Raw genomic sequence first — 21,016 nt, forward strand, 5'->3', positions numbered from 1 at the left:
GAATGGCGGAGCAGGCTCGAAGGGCCAAATGGCCTCCTCCTGCTCTGATTTTGAATGTTCTTATGTCTTCGGGGCTGTCCAATTTAGCCCCCCGCCCCACCGCCCTCCCACACACAGGTGTCTGTGCAGCCCCTCCAATACCTTAAAACTAGTTTCCAGCATTGCACAGACCTGGGACAATACCTCCACAGAAAAGCTGAACCCTTCCAGGGGCTGCTTTTCCAATAGGTCTAAATATGATGTGAGGCGTCTGCAGCCTCTCCCAATGTTAGATTCTTCCATTGTCCCATTCCTCTGGATCTTCCCAACCATTCCTCCCTCACCTTTCTCTAATAGCACTGTGGCTACAGCTAGCAGTGTAAGGGCCATGTTTCACTCCACAATCAACAGCTGTTCAGTTTACTGCCTGTGTTAAAGGCTGGTCTGAATGTTCCTTACAGAGCTGGTACAGTTCACCATCACAAAGTGTGGATTATGAGTGACACTTACTGTCAGCATCAGCACAGATCAATGACACAAATAAAATTGTAGTTATAGTATCTTTTTATTGGTTATTTTAACACTCAATCTCTGATATTACAGCAAATTAACATTTCTCATTGGGAAATCTGTATCTGCTATAAAGCTTTATTATTTTTCATCATTTTAACTTATTTTTATATCCCTTAGCCGTGGTGGAAATTAACCGCTTCCATTGAAGAGGCAGGAAATCAGGGAGCTGCGGGCGGCTCGTTACAGGGAGAGAGAGAACATAATCTTTCTTCAGGCGTGATACCGACCATCCCGTTTTAACAATGTCAGTGACTGAGGCTCCTTGTCAGCAGTGGGATGAATAAAATTAAGCCCACATTATTCTGAAGGAGCACTGGCACTCATCCTGTCCCCCACCAAAAAATAATTCATCTCTTATTCGGGACTCTGATGCTGTCCCGCCAGGTTTTATTGAGCAAAGGGCCCGCGGTTGTTGCTTCACCCGACAGGCTGTTGTTCCCCATCCATTGAAGAGGCTGCAAATCAGGGAGCTGCGGGCGGCTCGTTACACAAAGAGAGAGAGAAATTAATCTTTCTTCAGGCATGATACCGGCCATCCCGTGTAGCAGGGAAATTGCACAATCCGGGTGAAATCGGCCGAACCAGTGTAAAAGATCGCAGAAACTCGAGCATAAGTTCTGTCAAGCTTCAACCGAGATTTCCGGGATCTTTAGCCCTGGTTTAAAAAGCTTTCTGCCCGAAGCTGGCGCCGCCCACAAAACTGGTCACACCCCCAGATAGAAATAACGAGGATGGTGAGTTTCCGCCCATTGCGTCCATTTGCAACCTTTCGAGGAGCGTTTTCAAATTGAGCTGGTTTTCTGAGGTGCCCAGGCACTAGTAGGCACAATTTAATAGGTTTTACATCTTAAAAATATTTAAATTATTAAAAGTCTGACTAGTGTACAACAATAAAACTTATAACTGGTTCAGTATAGATTTTAAAGCCATTTACATCACCTGAAATCAGGTAAAGCACAGCTGAAAGACTGACTAAAAATATTTAATTTTGCAGGTTACATCCATTTTCAGCTGTATCAATAAAGCTGCACCAATTGCCACTCTTAAATATATCAATGAATATTTTGAATGCAAAAAATAACTGATTATATTCTGTTACACTGACTGACTGCACTGGTTCTTGGAAGATTTTACGTTTCTGATTAAGCAAATGCATTTAGTGGAAACTTAAACTGTAAGCTAACCAGCGTAACTTCAAGTGCAATTTGCACCCAAAGCAGAAACTCTACCCGCTGTGTTTAGTTTTAGCTGGGAGAGTCGTCGTTGATTTAGATAGAAAGGCGTAATTCACAAAGAGCACTTAGATATTCTTCATTGTCACAATCAAACTCCAAGGCCTTTTCAAAGCACTCAATAGCTTCACACTTCTCCCCATCCAGCTGGTGCAGTAACCCAAGAACACCAAAGGCCTTGCTGTCTCTGGGATTCCTGTCAATTTGTTTTGTTGCAATCTTTCTCAAGTTTTCGCGACACAATTGCCATTCCACTGTGTCACGTTGGATTTTAAGTCCTTCCAGAAAATAGCTGATGGCATTTGATTCAGATCTTTTGTGATGCATTTCATATAACCCAAACTGCGCATATACTGCCTGCTTATTATCAGGATGAAAATCATCTAATTTCAGTAGATTACTGTAAATCTCCTCTGCTTTGAGATATTCTCCATTTAATGAACAGATTTCTGCAAAATCCAGTTGTGCACAAATAAATGTTAATGGGCGGGGCTCAAATGCCTTTTCAAAATGGTACTTGCATAGTTTGATCAACTCAGCTTTCTGTTGAAAAGCAGCATTGCGAGGGTCTTTGCTGCCTGGATATTTGATCAGTTGAAATAGTTTTTTTCTGTAACACAGACCTATTTGGTGGTGTATGAAGGTTGAGTTTGGGGTAATTTCTAATGCTTTCTTCAATAGCTCCACAGCTTTTTCCACATCTCCTTCTCTTCTGTAAAATTTTGCTGCGTAACGAGTTACATATGGAAGATCAGGGGACTTCTGCAATGCTTGTTCAACTAATTTCAGTGCTTCCTCATTTTGATTGAACTCTTGTAGTTTTAGAGCCAACAGCACCATGGCTACAGAGTCATCTGGATCAAGTTCCAGCACACGTTGTAACCGCTTCACTGATTGGCTGCGGTCACCACTCTCTGGGGTACTAGAAAACCCTTCCAGACGGAACAGAACAGTCGCATAGCCAACGTTCCATTCAGTGTCATCAGGATCTTCCTCCAGAGCCTTCTCAAAACATTCCTTTGCCTCTTCATAATATTTCCTGCCACATTTCAACAGTGACCAACCCTTCTCCCCGTATACTTCAGGTATCAGTGCTGTATACTGAGAGCCATCAGTAAATTGTTTACAGATCATCTCCAGCTTGTCGAGGTAGGACTGGGCCTCTGTCAGTTGGCCCATGTGATAATATACCCAGGCATAGTTTCCATAGGTGATGATGCTTCTTCTTTCAAATTCATGTTCATGGTTCTCCCTCAGAATCTTTTCAGCTTCCTTTAAGTTTTGAATTGCCTCTTCACAGTTGCCTTGCAGACAGTTTACAAAAGCGAGGTGGTTGTAAGACCTGGCCTGATATTTCACACCAGCCTGTATTAAATCTTGCAATCTATACTTCATGTCGTCCAAGTCAATGTTTTCTTTCTGTGGGCCCCATGTGAAGTGACATTGAAGCCAATCGAGACTCACTTTCAACAAATCCTTCTGTGTGTTGCTGCAAGAGAACAAAATTCATCAAAACCCGTCTCAGACTGGCTGTGTCACGCCCTCCCCTCTCTCCGGTTTCTTTAACTAAAGCCTTCTCCCGACTCCTGGACCCACTGACCATGAAATCTCTGCAAAAACCACTGCTAACGGTAAAGGGATGACTGCAAATCTCAGCTGTACTTACACTGGTCTCCTTCATGCTGGCTGATGTACCAGCTCGTGGCCATTTAGTCTTCTCACCCAATGTGCAGCATCACCTCAAACACCTCCACTCCCAATGATACAAGAACATAACAAATAGGAGCAGTAGTAGGCCACCTGTCCCCTTGAGCCTGCTCCAACATTTAATAAGATCATGGCTGATCTGATCATGGACTCAGCTCCACTTCCCTGCCAACTGCCCATAAACCTTTATTCTCTTATCGCTCAAAAATCTGTCTATCTCCATCTTAAATATATTCAATGACCCAGCCTCTACAGCTCTCTGGTGTCGAGAATTCCATAGATTTCCAACCCTCTGAGAAGAAATTCCTCCTCATCTCTGTTTTAAATGGGCGGCCCCTTATTCTGAGACTATGTCCCCTAGTTTTAGTTTCCCCGAAGAGTGAAAATATCCTCTCTGCATCCATCTTGTCGAGCCCCCTCATGATCTTACATGTTTCGATATGATCACCTCTCATTCTTCTGAACTCCAATGTGTATAGGCCCGACCTATTCAACCTTTCTTCATAAGTCAGCCCCCGCATCTCCAGAATCAACCGAGTGAACCTTCTCTGAACAACCTCCAATGCAAGTATATCCTTCCTTAAATACGGAGACCAAAATTGCACTCCAGTACTCCAAGTATGGCCTTACCAATACCTGTACATCCATAGCAGGACTTCTCTGCTTTTATACTCTATCCCCCCTGCAATAAAGGCCAACATTCCATTTGCCTTCCTGATTACTTGCTGTATCTGCATACTAACTTTTTGTGTTTCATGCACAAGGACCCCCAGATCCCCCTGTTCTGCAGCACTTTGCAATTGTTCTCCATTTAAATTATAATTTGCTTTTCCATTTTTTCTGCCAAAGTGGATAACCTCACATTTTTCCACATTATACTCGATCTGCAAAATTTTTGCCCACTTCTTTTAAGACCCTCGGCTGTAAGCTATCAGGTCCAGGGGGCTTGTCTGCCTTTAGTCCCATTATTTTACCAAGTACTACTTCATTAGTGATAGTGATTGTATTAAGTTCCTCCCTCCCTATAGCCCCTTGATTATCCAATATTGGGATGTTTTTAGTGTCTTCTACCTTGAATACCAATACAAAATATTTGTTCAACGTCTCTGCCATTTCCCTGTTCTCCATTATTAATTCCCCCGTCTCATCTTCTAGGGGACCAACATTTACTTTAGCCATTCTTTTCCTTTTTATGGTCCTGTAGAAACTCTTACTATCTGTTTTTATGTTTCGTGCTATTTTACTTTCATAATCTATCTTCCCTCTCTTTATCATTTTTTTAGACCTTCTTTGCTGGATTTTAAAAGTTTCCCAGTCCTCTGGCCTCCCACTAATCTTGGCCACATTGTATGCCCTTCTTTTCAATTTGATACCATTCCTTATTTCCTTAGTTAGCCACGGATGGTTACCCCTTCTCTTACAGTCTTTCCTTCTCATTGGGATATATTTTTGTTGCATGTTATGAAATATCTCCTTAAATGTCTGCCACTGCTCATCAACTGTCCCACTTTCTGATACACCTTTATGTTTATGCATTCTGTCCCTTCCTGGCACTCTCTGGTTTTCATTTCCCCCAGTGCAACTTTGATCTATTGCCTTTTCCTTATTCTTTGACTTTTTAAATTTTCGCTCACCCGAATCAGCTTCAAGCCCTCTCTACAGCCCGAGTTATTTGATTTGCCAGGACCCTAGTCCCAGCACAGTCTAAGTGTGGAGCCCGTCCCAATGGAACAGCTCCCTCTGACCACTGTACTGGTGCCAGTGTCCCATGAACCAAAACCCATTTCTCCCATACCAGTCTTTGAGCCACGTGTTTAACTCGCTGATCTTATTTACCCTATATAAATTTGCTCATGGCTCGGGTAGGAATAGAAACATAGAAACATAGAAAATAAGTGCAGGAGTAGGCCATTCAGCCCTTCGAACCTGCACCACCATTCAATAAGATCATGGCTGATCATTCACCTCAGTACCCCTTTCCTGCTTTCTCTCCATACCCCTTGATCCCTTTAATTGTAAGGGCTATATCTAACTCCCTCTTGAATATATCCAATGAACTGGCCTCAACAACTCTCTGCGGTAGGGAATTCTACAGGTTAACAAATCTCTGAGTAAAGAAGTTTCTTCTCATCTCAGTCCTAAATGGCTTACCCCTTATCCTTAGACTGTGACCCCTGGTTCTGGACTTCCCCAACATCGGGGACATTCTTCCTGCATCGAACCTGTCCAATCCCGTCAGAATTTTATATGTTTCTATGAGATCCCCTCTCAATCTTCTAAATGCCAGTGAATACAGGCCCAATTGATCCAGTCTCTCCTCATATGTCAGTCCTGCCATCCCTGGAATCAGTCTGGTGAACCTTTGTTGCACTCCCTCAATAGCAAGAACGTCCTTCCTCAGATTAGGAGACCAAAACTGAACACAATATTCCAGGTGAGGCCTCACCAAGGCCCTGTACAACTGCAGTAAGACCTCCCTGCCCCTGTACTCAAATCCCCTCGCTATGAAGGCCAACATACCATTTGCCTTCTTCACCGCCTGCTGTACCTGCATGCCAACTTTCAATGACTGACGTACCATGACACCCAGGTCTCGTTGCACCTCCCCTTTTCCTAATCCAGAGATTATTACCTTTGTGGTTCTGCTTTTTAATTTGGCCCCTAGCTGCTCATACTCTCTCAGCAGAACCTCTGTCTTGGTCCTATCTATGTCGTTGGTACCCAAGTGGACCATGACAACTGGATCTTCCCCCTCCCACTCCAAATTCCTCTCCAGCCCTGAGGAGATGTCATTAACCCTGACACCGGGCCGGCAACACAGCCTTCGGGACTCACGCTCTCGGCTGCAGTGAACCTTATCTGTCCCCCTAATGATACTGTCCCCACCACTACAACATTTCTTTTACTCCCCCTGTACCACGGTGCTGTAGTCAGTTTGCTCATTCTTCCTGCAGTCCCTGCTCATGTCCATACAGGGAGTAAGAGCCTCGAACCTGTTGGAAAAGAGCATGGGCTGATGCTCCTCCATCACTCCATCCTGAGTCCTCATACCTTCCTCACTCGTAGTCACATCCTCCTGTACCTGACCACGGATCGAATTTGAATTAATTACTGCAACAAACAGTAGGATTGGTTGAACTACTCGGTCTGCCTCTTGGTTCACCAATTACATCTCCTTCTCATTCTAGTATTCCATTCCACAATTGGACTCACCTCACTAAAAAGGTCAGTGCTAATTCTAAAACGCTCTCCCTCTCACATTGGCAGTCCAATAATTCACTACTAAATAGGATCTCTAACCTGGTCCTCCACAGGGACCCTGCTGTCTCTGACCTAGATCATTCCTCACTCCAACATGCAGAAACTGAAAAGCAGGCCCATTACAATGGTATTTTCAGCATTGACTCTTACCCTGCTGCAAATCTTCCACTACACCATCGTCCAGGCAAGATGTTAAACCAAGGCAGCTTCTGCCTGTCCCAGTGGTTCAGGGGGACATTAAGGATTCTATGGCACTATTTGAAGAAAGGCAGGGAGTTGTATTTTCCAATATTCTTCCCTGGAGCAACACCACCAGAAACAGATTGGGTGGTCTTTCATCTTGTTGCTATTTTTGGGAACATGCTGTGTGCTGAGCTTCCGAGCCCAAAACCTCTCCATCGCAAAGACTGTCTACATCCACCCAATCACCTGATCCACCCCTGGCTCATCCATTTAATTTCACCACCTGACTCGGATACTCCAATGTTTTCCTGGCCGGATTCCCAACTCCCACCCTTCATAAATGTCAGCCCATCTAAAACTCTGCTAGCTGCACCAGTCCCGCTCACCCATCCATGTGTTCGCTGACCTACATTGGGTCCTGATCCACCAATGTCTCACATTTAAAATTCTCATCCTGGTGTTCAAATCCCTTCACAGCCTCACCCCTCCGTATCCTGTAACCTCCTTCAGTTCTATAATCCTCTGTGAATTCTGTGTTCCTCTAACTCGGGCTCGTGTCCATCCCCCACTGCACCCACCGATGGTGGCTGAGCCATCAGCCCAGACAGGCCCGATACTCTGGAATTCCCTCGCTGAACCTCTCCACCTCACTCTCCTCCTTTAAGATCTCCTTAAAATCTACCCCACCCTCTAAGTATCTCCTTCTTTGCCTCGGTGTCCATTGTTGTCTGATTACGTTGCTGTGAAGCGCCTTGGAATGTTTTCCGAGGTTAAAGGCGCTATATAAATGCCAGTTGTTGTTATTGTGCAAACTGAGCTGTCACATTTGCCGACAAAACAACTGACTACACTGCAAAATAATTCACTGAATGTGAAGCACTTTGGGACATTTCTGAGAGGTGTGATAAGGTGTTACATCAATACAAATTCTTTCTTCCTTGCTGTTAAACTCACGTCGATACATTTCATCCCCCAGCCATCCCAGCTTCTCCTTGCACTCTACTCCGCCTGCCTCTTGTTCCTGTTGGCTCTCGTCTCCCTCCCCCCACAATCCAAGCTGTCATTCTTACCCCTGCCCCAGTTCATGGTGGCTTTCCTCCCTTTGCTGCTCCGTTCAAACTGCTGCACCTGTCCTTTCCCCCAGTTCATGTCAGCACTCTTCTCCCCCGTCCCCATTCTCAATGTAAGTCAGCACTTTTCCTTCTCCTACACACTTTAAGCTGGCACTCTCCTCCTGCATTTCATGCTGTGTCCATCCCCCCATCCCAGTCCATGCTGTACTCTCCCTTTGCTTTATAGTTCAGGTTGCTTTAGTTTGGATATATGAAAGTGCTGGAAATCACTATTTTACATTAGTAGATCCCTTCTAGATTCCCATGGAACACAAAGTGAAACTTTCTTTCTTCAAACTCTGCATATGACCTGAGGGCACTTACAGAATGCGCCTTTCCACGACAGTATAATATTCAAGTTTAACTTTGTACTTTCAACAGAGCCCAGTCCAAAATAATGTAAATTGTTGTTTGAGTTATAATCCTATGAACAGGTCTGCCTTTTGCCTCATGTTTACTGACTATCACCAGTCTTGGTCCAGCAGTGTTCCCTTATCTGTGTGTCTCACTGTGAGCCACTAATCCCAGCTCTCTGCATTTCAACTGCTTTGTAATGTAAGCTACTTTATTTCTGAAAACTAGTTCCTTGATCGATAGTCTACATGTAAATTTAAATACAGAAGTTATTATAATGATCTTTACCTCATAATGCTGATCGATGGACAATGTGTTGAATTTTTTCGTCAGCTCCAACTGTCCTTCCAATGGTGAGTTGACCGAATGTTTGGAGTGTTGTTTTTCAGCTCATTTATACCGTTCAGTCATTAATCGCTATGAATCATTTCCTGAAAGTGAATAGAAACTAAACCGAGAAATGGAAACTCAGAAGCAACATTCCTGTTCAGGAAATTCTGGTGTCACACAGTAACATTGTGTGCTGACACAGAACCCCATGGAGCCGATTATAAACATAGGCCGGTTCAGCAACTGAAAAAGACCACTTGGCCCAAAAGGTCGAACCTGTTTGATTCCAGGATACATTTCAATACCGATCACCAATCACGTTACATGTAGCACTATGCAGAAAAAACAGTACATGGAACAGATGGGGATACATTTACATTTTTTTACAAGTTACTAAAGAGTGCAGAGACTTTCATTATACATGGCACAACACAGGTGTTTTTCAGCACATGGTGCTCTGTGTATACAAGCAGATTAACAAGTACAGCCCGAGGGGGGTCTGATTTCATACCCTGGGTTTACCGTGGCGGAAGGGCCTTAAACTGTGCCTCTTCTCCATCATGTCTTTGCGGCAACTGCACCAATCTTTAGTGCGTCCCTCAGTACGTACTCCTGGATCTTGGATTGCACCAGTCTGTAACACTTGGCTGTGGACATCTCCTTGCTCTGGAAGACCAGCAAGTTTTGGGAAGACCAAAGTGCGTCTTTCACCGAGTTAATGGCTCTCCAGCAGCAGATGATGTCTGTCTCGGTGTGTGTCCCGGGGAACAGTCCGTAGAGCACAGAGTCCTGTGTTACGGAGCTGCTTGCGATGAACCTCGACAGCTACCACTGCATCTCCTTCCAGACCTGCCTTGCAAAGGGGCAATCCCGAAAGAGATGGATGTCAGTCTCGTCCGCACCACAGCCGACTCAGGGCTAGAGTGCCGTGTCTCTGAAACCCCGGCTGTGTATGAAGGACCTGACGGGTAGGGCCCATCTCACCGTCAACCAAGCTACGTCTTGGTGCTTGTATGAAAGCTCTGCCGATGAGACATTCTGCCAAACGAGTTCGACAGTCTGCTCGGGGAACCGTCCGACAGGATCCATCATCTCCTTCTTTTGTAGGGCGTCCAGGACCTTGCGTGCTGACCACTGCTTTATGGCCTTGTGGTCAAAGGTGTTTTTCTTGAAAACCTTTCCACGAAGGACAGGTGCTGAGGCATGGTCCAACTGGTCGGAGCGTTCCGTGGCAGCCTGGCCAGACCCATCCTTCGCAACACCGGGGACAGATAGAATCTCAGCACGTAGTGACACTTGGTGTTTGCGTACGAAGAGTCGATGCACAGCTTAATGCAGCCGCACACAAAGGTGGCCATCAGGATGAGGGCCACGTTTGGAACGTCCTTTCCCTCCTTGTCCAGAGATTTGTACATCATGTCTCTGCGGACACGGTCCATTTTCGATCTCCAGATGAAATGGAAGATGACTCGGGTGACTGCCACGGCACAGGAGTGGGGTATGGGCCAGACCTGCACCACGTACAACACCGAGAGCACCTCACTCCTCGTGACCAGGTTCTTTCCTGTAATGGAAAGTGAGCACAACTTTCACCATCCCAGTTTATGTTTGGCTTTAGCGATACGCTCCTTCCAGTTTTTCACGCACGCCCCGTCCGCTCCGAACCATATTCCCAACACCTTCAGGTAATCTGACTTCACGGTGAAGGGAATAAAGGATCGGTCAGACCAGCTTCCAAAGAACATGGCCTCGCTTTTGCTGCGACTGACCTTCGCCGCCGTTCAAACTGGTCACAGATTGTGAGCAATCCGCGGACTGACTGCGGATCCGAGCAAAAGATGGTGACGTCGTCCATGTACAGGGAGGTCTTGACCTGAACGCCTCCGCTGCCTGGGATTGTCACCCGCCTAATGCCCGCATTCTTCCTGATGGACTCGGCAATGGGCTCGATACAACACACAAACAAAACAGAGGAGAGGGGACAGCCTTGCCTGACTCCAGACCTGATCGGAAAGCTTCCAGTTTCCCGCACATTGATTAGAACTGTGCTACTGATGTCTGTGTAGAGCAGTTGGATCCAATTGCGGATACCCTCCCCAAACCCCATTTGGAGAGCACGTCCATCACGTACGTGTGCGATATCCTGTCAAAGGCAAGCTGATTAAACAGGTGTCCACCCTCCTGTCCCGCACGTAGGCGATCGTATCCCTGAGTAGCGCGAGGCTATCAGAGATCTTCCTGCCGGATCACCAGCTCCCGAGCAGACTTGACCCTGTTTGCGATGACCTTTGACAGGATCTTGTCGACCACATTGAGCAGCGAAATGGCCGCCAGTTTTTGATTTCCTCCCTCTCCCACTTCTGCTTGTAGATGAGGGTGATGATGCCTTTCCTCATCGATTCTGACATGCTGCCGGCCAGAAGCATACCCCCGTACACTTCCAGCAGGCCTGGGCCTATCCAGTCCCACAGAGCCGAATACAACTAGACCGGTAAACCGTCGCTTCCGGGAGTTTTACTCATCATGAGGGACGGGACGGCCTTTGTCAGCTCGTCCAGAGTTAGTGGGTGATCGAGACTCTCCCGCTCGCTGTGGTCTAAGACCTCTGAGATAGACGACAGGAAAGACTGCGAGGCCGCGCGGTCTGTGGGCTTGACGTTGTACAGCCCGGCAGAGAAGGATTTGCTGATCCTCAGCATGTCAGGCTGCGAAGACGTCGCTGGTGATCACAGAGCTCCCCCTGTGTACCTTTTGGAAGAAGAAACGCGAACACGTCTCATCCTGCTCGACGGAGCGGACTCTGTGCAAAAACACTTAAGAAGCTTGACACCATCCAGGACAAAGCAGCCTGCTTCATTGGCAGCCCTTCCATCACCTTAAACATTCACTCCCTCCACCACTAGCTCACCGTGGCTGCAGTGTGTACCATCTACAAGATGCACTGCAGCAACTCGCCAAGGCTTCTTTGGCAGCACCTCCCAAACACGTGCCCCCAACCATCTAGAAGGACAAGGGCAGCAGGTACATGGGAACACCATCACCTCCAAGTTACACGCCATCCTGACTTGGAAATATATCGCCGTTCCTTCATCATTGCTGGGTCAAAATCCTGGAACTCACGCCCTAACCACTGTGGGAGCACCTTCATCATAGGGTCTGCGGTGGTTCACAATGGCGGCTCACAATAACTTGCTCAAGGGCAAGTAGTGATGGGCAATAAATGCTGGCCTTGCCAGCAATGCCCACATCCCATGAACGAATAAAAAAATATATATATACCCTGACAGGGATACGAACCAAAGGCACCAGACAAATCCTCGACTCTTCACATTAACTCCTGTCATTTACCGCCCAGTCTATGCCTGAATTCATTGAACCATAGAATGGTTACAGCATGGAAGAAGGCCATTCAGCCCATTGAGCCTGTGGCGACTCTCAGGTAGTCCCACTCCCCTGTCCTTTCCCTGTAGCCCGGCAATTTGTTTTTCCTTCAGATACTTATCCAATTCCCTTTTGAAAGATAAGATTGAGTCTGCCTCCACCACCCTTTCAGGCAGTGCATTCAGAACCCAACCACTCGCTGCGTACAAACATTTTTTCTTACATCACCTTTGGTTCTTTTGCCAATCACGTTGAATCTGATTCCTCTGGTTCTTGACTCTTCTGCCTATGGGAACAGTTTCTCTCTCTAGCTACTTTGTCCAGACCCCTCATTATTTTGAACACCTCTATCAAAGCTCCATCTCCATCTTCTCTGCTCCAAGGAGAAAGCCCCAGCTTCTCCAGTTGACCAACATAACTGAAGTTCCTCATTCCTGGAATCATTCTTGTTCATTTTTTCTGCAGCTTCTCTAAGGCCTTCACATCCTTCGTAAAGTGTGGTGCCCAAAATTGGACACAATGCCCCAGTTGGGGCCACACCAGTGTTTTATACACGTTCATCATAATTTACACACTTTTGTACTCTCTACCTTTATTTATGAAGCCCAGGATCCCGTAAGCCTTTGTAACTGCTTTCTCATCCTGCCCTGCCACCTTCAACAATTTGTGCACACATACCCACTATTCATTCACCCTGTTTCGGATTGTACCATTTAGTTTATATGTCCTTTCCTCATTCTTGCGACCAAAATGTATCACTTCACACTTTTCTGCATTAAATTTCATCTGCATCGTGTCCGCCCATTTCACCAGCCCGTCTATGACTTGCTGAAATCGATCACTCTCCTGCTCACTGTTCACTATACTTCCAAATTTTGTCTCATCTGCAAATTTTGAAATTGTGCCCTGTGCATTCATGTCCAAGTCATTATTATATATCAAGAAAAGCAGTGGTCGCAGAAGTGATCCCCGGGGAACAGCAATGTGTACCTACCTCCAGTCCTAAAAACAACCGTTAACCACTAATCTCTGAGGGCCAAATTGACCATTTTTATAGCTCCATTCGCGCTAATGGACACTAATGGGACGCAACGAGGTTATCGCCCGGGGGAAGAGGACGATAGTGCCCCCGTGGAAATTGCCCCGGAGGTTTTGGGGGTGTTGTACCGTTAACGCCGCACCCCACGATTTGTGCCCCGGGCTGGCGCATTCACGACGATGATACCATCGGCGTGCACACGGACCCGTCACCACCCCGCGCTGACCCCTTTGCGCCCGGCGGAGGAAAATACTCAGCGGGCGGCGAGGATGGCGTCGGCCGATATCACCGCCAGCTTCACAAGTCGCGAACCCGCGGACATCCACCGCCGACACTACACCCGAATGGGGAGGCCGTTTGCGCCGTGGGCCGCTTTATTTTTCTGTTACCCGACTCCCTGTCAGCCCGACAATGGTGGTCCTCGCCTCGACAGAACCGCAATCCTGCAGCCCGGCACTCTGTTATGAGAGCCGCACTGTTGGCCCAATCGAGGGTGTCCCTGTTGGCCCAGTGGCAGCCACCAACGGGACTGCAGAGCACACAGCAGCCCTCCCCTTTAATTGAACCTGAGGGACATTCTGCCACATCAGTGCTAACGGAGCAGACACGAGACGCTGATGCTGCCAGCAGGGCGCTGGGCTCCGAAGTCAGGGCCATCCTACTGCCCCGGGAGCGCCCCTCCACGGACACGAACAATCTCCAATGGCGCTCCACCTCTGTTGAGGGGCGGAAGGGCCAAATTCCACACCCCGGGTGGGACTCCCGAGCCGGGCACAAGGAGTCCCAGCCCCAGAAGGTTACCGCCCCCAATCAGGACGAGGGGCAATTTTATGGAATCTGTTTCCTGTCCCTTCGCGAATTTTGTAACCATGCTGCCACTGCCCCTTTTATTCCATGGGCTTCAACGTTCCTGGCAAGTCTATTTTGAGCCAGTTTGTTGAACGCCTTTTGGAAATCGCATTACCCTCATCAACGCTCTCTGTCACCTCATCAAAAAACTTAATCAAGTTAATGAAACACTATTTGCCTTTAAAAAATCCATGCTGGCTATCTTTAATTAATGCACACTTATCCAAGTGACTGTTCATTTTGTCCCTGATCACTGTTTCTCAAAGCTTCACACTACCGGGGTTAAACTCACTGGCCTGTAATTGCTGGGTTTATCATTTACCAATATGGACCATGACCTCTGGCTGTTCACCCTTGTAGGCTCCGTTCCTCCCCCCTCACCCCCCAACGCTAAAAATTGGACTATTAAATATAAAAACTCAGAACTGCATTACAGCCCACAAAAAGAGTTGGGCAGCAAAGGGTTAATTCTAACATTGCAGCAAAACCATGAGACACCATCAGAGACAATGATGCAGGCTAACTGCCATTTCATCTAATCAACACAGACAATAGCACCAGAAGAGAGACATTCACACCTTCAATGGTTTCTGTCTGAAAAGATACAGGACCATTCACATATTCATTTACCTTCAGGGGTTACATTGTTAAAGAGGCGTACCTTAGACCATGGTCCCAGAAAGGCTGGTATCAGTGCAGGCCGAGACTGGGCCCTGAACCATTTGAATAAGAATGCGACTGGAAACCAACAATGAAGTCACCTTGGGAAGGTTATATTGTCAGAAAGGACTTCACACGACAGACAGGCGGTGGCCAGAGTAATCATGGACAATGACCCTAAATGAGGGACAATTAGCCACCAAGAATTCCCTGCGAGAGACATTCACACATTTGATGCTGCCATTGTCTTCACAGGAGGGAAAGGAAATCTGTTTTGAGGTTGCAAGTTGGTCTTTGGTATAAAGAAGAGCCATTTCCGAGGGGAAAGCCAGTACAGGAACAGTATCGAAACAGCAACAGACAGCAGTGTGTCTTCGGGACTCAAGCTGCAACTAAGATCTGGGCCTACAGTCAACCTCAGCAGACAGCCGGGGAATTGGTGATTGTACGTTTCCAGTCAAATCATGTGCTGATGCAAATTACCCTTTCATAGGGGTTTGTATTTTGGGGTTAATCCGTCCAATAAAAATCGTAGGGATTTATACTGGGCAGTAATTGTGTGTATGTTCAATAAACGAACAAATCTTCGTTGATCCAAAACCCTGAGCCGTGTGTATTTTGTTCTTTATAAATCCTGAAGTCAAAGAACTGTGTATAATGGGGAACTAGATTTAGAAATACTTACACCCTCCCCTCTCAGAATGTTCTGCAGTCGCTCAGAGACATCCTTAACTCTGGCTGCAGGGAGGCAACACTTTATCCTGGAGTCCCGCCTGCAGCCGCAGAAATGCCTCTCTGCTCCTGTAATGATCGAATCCTCTACTACTATTACTCTCCCTCTCTCCTTTCTCCCCCCTGTACAGCTGAGCCACCCGTGGTGCTGTGTACTTTGCTCTGGAACCCAGAGGAGCCATCGCCCTCACCAGTACTCAGAACAGAACCCAGATTGGAAAGCGAGATGCACACAGGAGAGTCCTGCACTACATGCCTGGTCCTCCTCTTCTGTCTGGCAGTCACCCATTTCCTCCCTGGCTGCTCACTCCTAGGGTGCTGAGTGACCATCTCCTGAAACATGCTATTCCCGAAGTTCTCAGCCTAACGGATGCACCGCAGTGATGCCCGTTGCTACTCAAGCTCCAAAACCCGGAGCTCGAGCTCCTCCAGCTGACGACACTTCCTACACATGTGTTTGTCCAGGACACGGGAAGTGTCCTGGAGTTCCCACATGGCAGAGTGTGCATACCACGGGACTGAGCTGCCCTGTCATGCCTCTATTGAGAAAATAGGAGCAATAGTAGGCCATTCGGCCCTTCCAGCCTGCACCACCATTCAATATGATCATGGCTGATCCTCTATCTCAACACCATATTCTCGCTTTCTCCCCATGCCCCTTGATGCCTTTTGTGTCAAGTGAAGAAATTTCTCCACATCTCAGTCCGAAATTTCCTACCCTGTATCCTGAGACTGTGACCTCTTGTTCCAGACTTCCCAGTCACCGGAAAGATCCTCCCCGCATCCAGTCTGCCCAACCCCATCAGAATTTTATACGTTTCAATGAAGACAGGCCGAGTTGACCCAATCTCTCCTCATACGACAGTCCTGCCATCCCAGGAATCAGTCTGGTGAACCTTCGCTGCACTCTCTCTATGGCAAGTATATCCTTTCTTAGGTAAGGAGCCCAAAACTGCACACAATATTCCAGGTATGGTCTCACCAAGGCTCTGTATAACTGTAGTAAGACATCCTTGCTCCTGTACTCAAATCCTCTTGCAATGAAGGCCAACATACCATTTCCCTTACTAACTGCTGACTGCACCGGCATGTTTGCTTTCAATGACTGGTGTACAAGGACACCCAGGTCTCTTTGTACATCGACATTTCCCAAGCTATCACCATTTAAATAATACTTTGTCTTTATGTTTTTTCTACCAAAGTGGATAACTTCACATTTATCCACGTTATTCTGCATCTGCCATGTGTTTGCCCACTCACTCAACCTATCTAAATCACCTTGCAGAGTCTTTGCATCCTCCTCACAACTCACAATCCCACCTAGTTTTGTGTCGTCAGCAAACTTGGAAATATTACATTAGCTTCCCTCATCCAAATCATTTATATATATATTTTGAATAGCTGAGGCCTAAGCACGGATCCTTATGGTACCCCACTAGTCACTGCCCGCCACCCCGAAAAAGACCCGTTTATTCCTACTCTCTGTTTCCTGTCAGTTAACCAATTTTCAATCCCATGCCAGTATATTGCCCCCAATCCTATGTGCTTTAATTTTGCACACTAATGTCTTATGTGGGATTTTACCAAAGGCCTTCTGAAAATCCAAATACACTACATCCACTGGTTCTCCCTTATCTATTCTATCAGTTACATCCTCAAAAATCTCCAGTAAGTTTGTAAAACACAATTTTCCTTTCACAAATCCATGTTGATTTTGTCTAATCCTTTTGATAGTTTCTAAGTGTGCCGTTATCACATCCTACATAATAGACTCTAGCATTTTTCCTACTATTGATGTTAGGCTAACCGGTGTGTAGTTCCCTGTTTTCTCGCTCCCTCCTTTTTTAAATAATGGGGTTACATTTGCCACCCTCCAATCTGCAGGAACTGTTCCATAATCTATAGAATTTTGGAAAATGACAACCAATGCAGCCACTATTTCCATGGCTACCTCTTTTAGTTCTCTGGGATGCAGATTATCAGGCCCTGGGGATTTATCGGCCCTCAGTCCTATTAGTTTCTCCAGCACTATTTTCTTACCAATAATCATTTCCTTTAATTCCTCTTGCTCACTCGACCCTTGGTTCCCTCGCATTTCTGGGATGTTATTTGTGTCGTCTTGCGTGAAGACAGAACCAAAGTATTTATTTAATTGTTCTGCCATTTCCTTGTTCCCCATTATAAATTCTCCCGTTTCTGACTGTAAAGGATCTACATTTGTCTTCACTAATCTTTTTCTTTTTACATACTTGTAGAAACTTTTGCAGTCGGTTTTTATGTTTCTTGCAAGTTTACTCTCATACTCTATTTTTCCTTTCTTAATCAATCTCTTGGTCCTTTTTTGCTGAATTCTGAACTGCTCCCAATAATCCTCAGGCTTCCTACTTTTTCTGGCAACTTTGTATGACCCCTCTGTGAATAGAAACATAGAAACATAGAAAGTAGATGCAGGAGTAGGCCATTCGGCCCTTCGAGCCTGCACCACCATTCAATATGATCATGGTTGATCATGCAACTTCAGTACCCCATTCCTGCTTTCTCTCCATACCCCTTGATCCCTTTAGCCATAAGGGCCACATCTAACTCTCTTTTGAATATATCTAACAAACTGGCCTCAACAACTTTCTGTGGTAGAGAATTCCACAGGTTCACCACTCTCTGGGTGAAGAGGTTTCTCCTCATCTCGGTCCTAAATGGCTTAATCCTTATCCTTAGACTGTGACCCCTGGTTCTGGACTTCCTCAACATCGGGAACATTCTTCCTGCATCTAACTTGTCCAATCCTGTCAGAATTTTATATGTTTCTATGAGATCCCCCCTCATACTTCTAAATTCCAGTGAATATAAGCCTAGTCGATACAGTCTTTCTTCATATGTCAGTTCTGCCATCCCGGGAATCAAGCTGGTGAACCTTCACTGCACTCCCTCAATAGCAAGAATGTTCTTCCTCAGATTAGGAGACCAAAACTGCACACAATACTCAAGGTGTGGTTTCACCAAGGCCCTGTACAACTGTAGTAAGACCTCCCTGCTCCTATACTCAAATCCCCTTGCTATGAAGGCCAGCATGCCATTTGCCTTCTTTACTGCCTGCTGTACCTGCATGCCGACCTTCAGTGACTGATGTACCATGATACCCAGGTCTCGTTGCACCTACCCTTTTCTTAATCTGTCACCATTCAGATAATATTCTGCCTTCCTGTTTTTGCAACCAAAGTGGATAACCTCACTTATTACTATCCTTAATTTCTTTTGCTAGCCATGGTCGGGCCACTTTTCCTTTTGTGTTTTTGCACCAGAAAGGAATGTATAACTGTTGCATTTCATGCATTCGTTCCTTAAATGTTAGATATTGCCTATCCACCATCATGCCTTTTAATGAATCTTCTCAATCTATCATAGCCAATTCATTCCTCATACCTTCGTAGTTTCCTGTGTTTAGATTTAGGATACTTGTTTTGGATTGGACTACTTCACTTTCTATCGAAATAAAGAATTCTATCATGATATGGTCACTCTTCCCTGAAGGACCGCGCGCAACAAGACTATTAATTAATGTCATCTCATTGCAGAATATTCAATCTAGGATAGCCTGTTCCCTCATAGACTGCTCAACATACTGGTCTAAAAAACCATCTTGTACAGACATATTTAATAGACTATGAACTAACCTGGGAGAAATAAACTTTAAATTTAAAAAAACACTCACCAGCTACTCACCTTTGTGCCGATGTCATTTTGGCTTTTTTACTCTGACGTCACTATTTCAAATTCAGCCTGTGTTGAGTTGCTCAGCACTCGCTCTCGCTCTCGCTCTGGTCCGCCTCAGCTCCAATCATTTACCAGCTGTCCTGTGATGTCACTGCTGGATTTTTCTCCTCTCTGCTCCTCCAATGCTGCTGCTGATTAGGTTTACGCTGGTCTCTCCTCTGCTGATCAAATCTTGTCCCTCCCCCAATGCTGCTGCTGATTAGGTCTACACTGATCTCTCCTCTGCTGTTTAAATCTTGCCTCTCCTCCAATGCTGCTGCTGATTAGAATTTAACTCACAAAACTAACATTAACTAGTTCAGAATGTATTAGCATTTACACTATCAACCTCCAATGAGGATCTGCATGAGCTATTGAGTGAATGAATTAATTCTTGACAATTATGAAAGAGGAAGTCAGACATAGACATAGAAACATAGAAAATAGGTGCAGGAGTAGGCCATTCGGCCCTTCTAGCCTGCACCGCCATTCAATGAGTTCATGGCTGAACATGCAGCACAAAGTTGACTTGCTGCCTGCATTGCAATTAACAGCCACAGGTTAATCGCACTTCATGATCCCTGCATCCATCTTTTATGAATGGGAAATCGTGTTTGACAAATCTGTTTTGAGTTTTTTGAAGATGTAACTTGCAGGATGGATAAGGGGAAAACCAGTGGGTGTAGTGTATTTGGATTTTCAAAAAACATTCGATAAGGTGTCACACAAGAGGTTATTACACAAAATTACGTCTCATGGTATTGGGGGTAATATATTAGCATGGATTGAAACTGGTTAATGGACAGAAAACAGAGAGTAGGAATAAACAAGAATGTTTAAGTTTGGCAGGCTGTGACTAGAGGGGTACCTCAAGGTTCAGTGTTTGGGCCTCAGCTACTTACAATCTATATTAATGACTTCGATGAAGGGACGGTGTAAAACGTATCCAACTTTGCTGATGATACAAAGTTAGGTGGGAAAGCAAGCTGAGAGGAGCACACAAAGAGGCTGCAGAGAGATAAAGGCCCCTATTTTCTATTTGCTGGATTTTTGATGCCCACACATGTTAATGTATGATTTTTTTCTGTGCGTTTGCGGCAGAGAAAAAAAATTGGGACTTTCGTCAAAGAAATATTTGAATTGGTGCAACGCTCTCCGAAGTTAGTTTGGGGCGGAGCTACAAGTCTACGGTAAAAACTCTCTGGGCATGCGCGAAAAGCTGAAGTTGCCAGGACAACCAGAGACGCTGATGCAAGCTGAAACCCACTCCCCTGAAAGGACTGCTCCCCACCGGCGGGACCCGCTGCAATCTCCGGCCGAATGGCCCTCCGGCTCCTGAACTTCAACTCGCAGGGTGACCGGGGGGGTCCTTTCAGTCCGGGATTGTAGTGGGTCCAGCCGGTGAGGAACAGTCCTTTCAGGGGATTGGAGTGGGTCCAGCCGATGAGGAACAGTCCTTTCAGGGGATTGTAGTGGGTCCAGCCGGTGGGGAACAGTCCTTTCAGGGGATTGTAGTGGGTCCAGCCGGTGGGGAACAGTCCTTTCAGGGGATTGTAGTGGGTCCAGCCGGTGAGGAACAGTTCTTTCGGGGGGATTGTAGTGGGTCCAGCCGGTGGGGAAAAGTCCTTTCGGGAGATTGTAGTGGGTCCAGCCAGTGGGGAACAGTCCTTTCGGCCGGGGATTGTAGCGGGAGGAGCAGTCCTTTTGACCGGAAATGTTCTTCCCTTGCTCCAAAAAGAGTTCCCCGTGAAAAAAAGATAATTTGTTTTAACACAATTGAAAAATTGAAAGATATAAAATTCTTACGGGGCTTGACAGGGTTAATGCTGGGGGGTTAATGCTGGGTAAATGTTTTCCCTGTCTGGGGAATTTAG

The 21,016-nt window shown here is 46.1% G+C and overlaps 1 protein-coding gene across 2 annotated transcripts; it reads right to left on the reverse strand.

Annotated features, from left to right (window-relative positions):
- Positions 1 to 630: 630 nt before the first annotated feature.
- Positions 631 to 19,254, reverse strand: LOC139259588 (interferon-induced protein with tetratricopeptide repeats 5-like). Of its 2 annotated transcripts, none has more exons than XM_070875078.1 (2): positions 19,113 to 19,254; positions 631 to 3,273 (listed from the first exon to the last, which is right to left on the reverse strand). In XM_070875078.1, exons 1-2 carry the CDS (start codon positions 19,127 to 19,129, stop codon positions 1,821 to 1,823), a joined length of 1,470 nt encoding a protein of 489 aa, XP_070731179.1. In that variant the 5' UTR covers positions 19,130 to 19,254; the 3' UTR covers positions 631 to 1,820. The 2 variants fall into 2 exon arrangements, with proteins under 2 accessions (XP_070731179.1, XP_070731180.1); XM_070875079.1 differs by lacking the exon at positions 19,113 to 19,254 and adding an exon at positions 8,690 to 8,828.
- Between the last annotated feature and the right edge of the window lie 1,762 nt (positions 19,255 to 21,016).

The sequence above is a fragment of the Pristiophorus japonicus genome, chromosome 3, assembly GCF_044704955.1.
Source record: "Pristiophorus japonicus isolate sPriJap1 chromosome 3, sPriJap1.hap1, whole genome shotgun sequence".
In the NCBI taxonomy this organism is placed as follows: Eukaryota; Metazoa; Chordata; class Chondrichthyes; family Pristiophoridae; genus Pristiophorus; species Pristiophorus japonicus.